The sequence below is a fragment of the Pyxicephalus adspersus genome, chromosome 6 (assembly GCF_032062135.1).
Source record: "Pyxicephalus adspersus chromosome 6, UCB_Pads_2.0, whole genome shotgun sequence".
Taxonomy (NCBI): Eukaryota; Metazoa; Chordata; class Amphibia; order Anura; family Pyxicephalidae; genus Pyxicephalus; species Pyxicephalus adspersus.
In genome coordinates, this window is record NC_092863.1 from 108,070,698 (window position 1) to 108,075,356 (window position 4,659).

Below are 4,659 nucleotides of genomic sequence, written 5' to 3' on the forward strand. Positions count from 1 at the left end.
GGGCCCCCATGTCTCTCTATACATATCAGGACACCAGGTGGGCCCCCATGTCTCTCTATACATATCAGGACACCAGGTGGGCCCTCCATGTCTCTCTATACAAATCAGGACACCAGGTGGGCCCTCCATGTCTCTCTATACATATCAGGACACCAGGTGGGCCCTCCATGTCTCTCTAGACCCAGGGTTTTGGGGTTCCCTTATGTCTGTGGATACGGACCGTAAACGGGCTCTCCATGTCTTACAAAATTATTGGTCTTGAAATGTGTTGCACGTCCGCAGTGTCTGCAGCTTGGATTGGCTGCAAGGGATGCTTGGAAGTGGAGTCCATGCTTGTGTATGTGATGGAAGAGATGTCACCTGTATCTGTGACAGTGTCATATTTCATGTGTAATCAGTGGGTGGAGTGGGAAAGACACACCTGCCAGGTATACATTGCAAAGTTTCCTCTTTATTTCAGTAAATCATGTTTGGCCCTTAGCACAGGCGCAGGGGTGCGATAATTAGGAGCGCACATTTCTGCAGCAGACTGCTGAGGTCCAGTCAATGTTGGCGCACTGACAGTGGCACTGGGATTTGCCGACGAGGTTCCAGGAGCCACAGGCCATCCCACAAGAACATCCAGTTGCCAAGTAACCTGGGAGGAGAGAACACAATGTATCCAATGAACTTCAAGACCTTTCAGTCTCCACCCTCCCCCAATATAGGGACCACCTATAGGGCAATTTGTCATTCAGGCCCCAGTTTACCCTTCGACGTGGGATTTCATTTTCTGCATAATTCCCACTCCCCACTATAAGAATCTCGAGCACTTTATATGAGGAAAGTTCTCTCCAAGTGGCTCCAACCATGTACAACACAGAACACTGGATTCTCCAGGTTAGATCTGCACAGGATCCTCAGGGGTGTGGCCATTTCCATACTTATGTCAGCCCTTGCCTTTGTAATAAAGATTCACAAATTGCTCACTACAGCCGAAACAAGTGACAGTACAGGGGTCATAGGTCAGGGGTGGTAGATGTGAAGGGGCCCCAGACAGGGCCATTACTCCCCCTTGGTGATGAGAATAGAACCCTGCTGGAGAAAGATAAAGTTTTCCTATAATAAAATCTATCCTACTGAAGCTGTTGATAGATTCATTATTTTCCATTACCTCTAACAGGGCGACAACGCCATTCACTCTGCAGTAAAATCGCACAGCAGTGTTGTCACCTATGACTAGAAATATAGATAAATAGATGAGGTTACAAATCTTACCGGTAGGGCAGGAGACGTCGGCGCCACGGGCATTAACGGTTGTACAGTCAAGTTCTGGGACTGGGTAGGTATGTTCCACTGAAATGTAAAAAATAATAATGACTCATTTCTGATGTATATTTGTATTAATAATATGTTTGTTATATATGTGTTACATATTTGGGTGGAATAGTGGTGGGGAGATCCTCTGCCTGTATTTTATTGCAGTGTTTTTCCCCAATAGTGGGATTCACCATCACTTCCTCCTCTGGGGACACCAATCTCAGTGGGAACATTAGAGATCTCCATGTAATATTATTATTATTATCACACAGTATTTATTTATGACATATGTATGACATCACGGTCAGGTGAAGCCTGTGGAGCACCACATACATGCTTGGTGCTTTCTTGGTATCTTCAGGTGATCTGATTCTGCCTATGAAGGATTAACAATACAAAATGTCCATCCAGTACAGACACCATCACTGGGTCAGCTGATCAATGAATCATGGATGATTGGTGAGGAGGAAATGTTCTGATTCTTGTAGAAGAAAATCATGTTGTTCAAGTTACTGTATGAGAACCGGTCTACAAGAGACATTGTGGGGAGCAGGTGAAGAAGGGAACCTGAGCATGGGTTCTGATGACCTACAGAAGCTTGGTCTATACCGGCTCCACCACACATCCATCATCTGAGGATTGAAGAAAATGTGTGAGATAGAAAGTCACAAGAGAGGAAAGAGCCAGACTATGGACAAGGAGGTGAATCTCGTACACCTGAGAGACAGAAGGCAACCGGAGTATGGACAAGTAGGTAGAGCTATGACACCTGAAAGACAGAAGAAGACTAAGTTATGAACTGGGAGGAGAAGCTTTGGCACCTGAGGGAAAGAAGAAAACCAGATTATCTGCAAGAATGTTATAGCTCTGACATCTGAGTACAGAAGACAGGAGTGTGGACAAGAAGGTGAGATCTGGCACCTGAGAGACAGAAGAATACCAGAGTGGGGACAAGGAGGTGAGGCTAAGACACAGAAGAACAGAAGATTGGCAAGGAGGTGAAGCTCTGACACCTGAGAGACAGAAGAAGAGCAGAGTATGGACAAGGAGATGAAGCCCTGATATCCAAGAGACAAAAGGCTAGACCATGAGCAAGGAAATGAAGCTAATACACCTGAGAGACAGAAAAGAGTGTGGGCAAGAAAGTGAAGCTCTGACACATGAGAGAAGGGAGGCTAAGTGAAGCTAAGAAACTTGCTAGACAGAAGAAGACCAGAGTACAGGCAAGGAGATAAAGCCCGGATACCAGAGAGACATGGCTAGACCACGAACAAGGAGGTAAAGCTCTAACACCTGAGTACAGAAAAAGACTTAAGTGTGGACAAGGTGGTGAAGCTCTGACACCTGAAAGACAGAAGAAGACTAAATGATGAACCCGGGATAAGAAGCTCTGGCACCAGAAAGAAGAAGACCAGATTATGAACAAGGAGATGAAGATCTTGATGAAGACCAGAGCATGGGCAAGGAGGCCAAGCTCTGACTCTGAAGAGACAGAAGACCAGTCTATGGACAAGAAGATGAAGCTCTAACACCTGAGAAACAGAAGAAGACCAAATTTTGGGCAAGCAGGTGAGTGGGAGTGAGGATGAGGACATAATGTTCAGTCATTGATTACCAGGAAACAATAAGCCTGCAGAAAGGGCCAAAAATAGGAATCCTACAGGTAGGTGCATTAGGAAGATCACTTATGGACGGAAGCCTCATCCTCAAACACAGAAATAAGTGCAAGAGTATGAAACAACCTATGAGGGGGATACAGAAGGCAGAGGAGCTTACAAACTATTGGGGTATAACAGGGAATATAGATGGTAGAAGAAGATGTGAAAAGTGTGATGCTGGTGCAGATGACATTGTGATAAGGAGAATAATTTTGGAGCTTGGTAATGTGTTTTCCTGATATGATATATAATGCAAGAGAAGACATACAGAGAGGTCTGGGAGGGTAACACAGTCATGGAGGGATCAGGGAACATTTCCATTACCTAAATATTTAATAGCATTTTCTACGGTGCAGGCTTCGTCACATCCGTGTCCATTCACCAGGCCCAGCAGTGGAAGGAGGAGAAGAATGGCCATGTAAATCTTCATTGTAGCGTTGGTTCTCTGGACTCAGCACCAGAACCTTTGGAGGGAAGAATAGAGAGAAATGAATATTAATATGAATATACCCCGGCCAATGGCTATTCTCCAGTACTCAGCCATGGGTTCCCTCTCACCTATTTGTCTGGAAATTGAATACTCTCTGTCCATCCAGTACAGATATTTATACAGCGTTCAAGGTGTCCGCCTATTGGAACAAAGGGCAGCCCCACCTATAATTATTCTTGGTACGTGCATCTACACATTGAGAGAACAAATTAAATATTATCTTGTTATTCTAAATGTTCAGAGGATGTGTTGCAAGATTATTCCAAACATAAAAACATTCTTTTATCAAAAACACAAAACATTTCACCCATCAGGGCATTGCATCAAACTTCCAAAATGCAAATTATCAGACTGAAAAATAAGGAAATAGAAAATAATGTTCCCTACCTGGAAAGGTGCGTTTCAAACAATAGAAAAGGGTGGTGGCGGTATATGGAGATGACAGATTGTAAGCTCTTCAGGGCAGGGTCCTCTCCTCCTGTGTCACTGTCTGTATTAGTCTGTCATTTGCAATCCCTATTTAATGTACAGCGCTGCGTAATATGTTGGTGCTTTATAAATCCTGTTTATTAATAATAATAATAATAATGACAGTTGGGGACGCAAGAAACAATGGGAAAAGAAGGTGATGGCGGATGGAGGTGACAGTTGGGTGTTCCAGATACATTGGGAAGGGGAGGTGGCAGTGGATGGAGGTGACAACGGGGGCGCTAGATAAAATGGGAAGGGGAGGTGGCGGTGGATGTAGGGAACAGTTGGGGGCCCTAGATACAATGGGAAGGTGAGGTGGCAGTGGATGGAGGTGGCAGTTGGGGGCACTAGACACATTGGGAAGGGGAGGTGGCAGTTGGGGGCACTAGATACAAGGTGAAAGTGAGGTGGAGGAAGATAGAGATGACAGTTGGGGGCGCTAGATACATTGGGAAGGGGAGGTGACAGTGGGGGGCGCTAGATATAATGATAAGAGGAGGTGGTGGTGGATGTAGGAGAAAACTACATAGTTTACATAGTAGATACAAGAGGAAGGAGGGGAGGCAGTGGATGGAGGTGACATTTGGGGGCACTAGGTACAATGGGAAAAGAAGGTGGCGTTGGATGGAGGTGACAGTTGGGTGTGCTAAATACATTGGGAATGGGAGGTGGCAACAGATGGAGGTCACAGTTGGGGGCGCTAGACATATTGGGTAGAGGAGGTGACGTTGGATGGAGGTT

General features: G+C 45.3%; 1 protein-coding gene across 1 annotated transcript; it reads right to left on the reverse strand.

Annotated features, from left to right (window-relative positions):
• Nucleotides 1-431: 431 nt before the first annotated feature.
• On the reverse strand, nt 432-3,540 carry LOC140332369 (resistin-like). Its single transcript, XM_072413640.1, has 4 exons — nt 3,516-3,540; nt 3,282-3,421; nt 1,258-1,335; nt 432-637 (listed from the first exon to the last, which is right to left on the reverse strand). Exons 2-4 carry the CDS (start codon nt 3,385-3,387, stop codon nt 504-506), a joined length of 318 nt encoding a protein of 105 aa, XP_072269741.1. The 5' UTR covers nt 3,388-3,421; nt 3,516-3,540; the 3' UTR covers nt 432-503.
• Nucleotides 3,541-4,659: the final 1,119 nt, after the last annotated feature.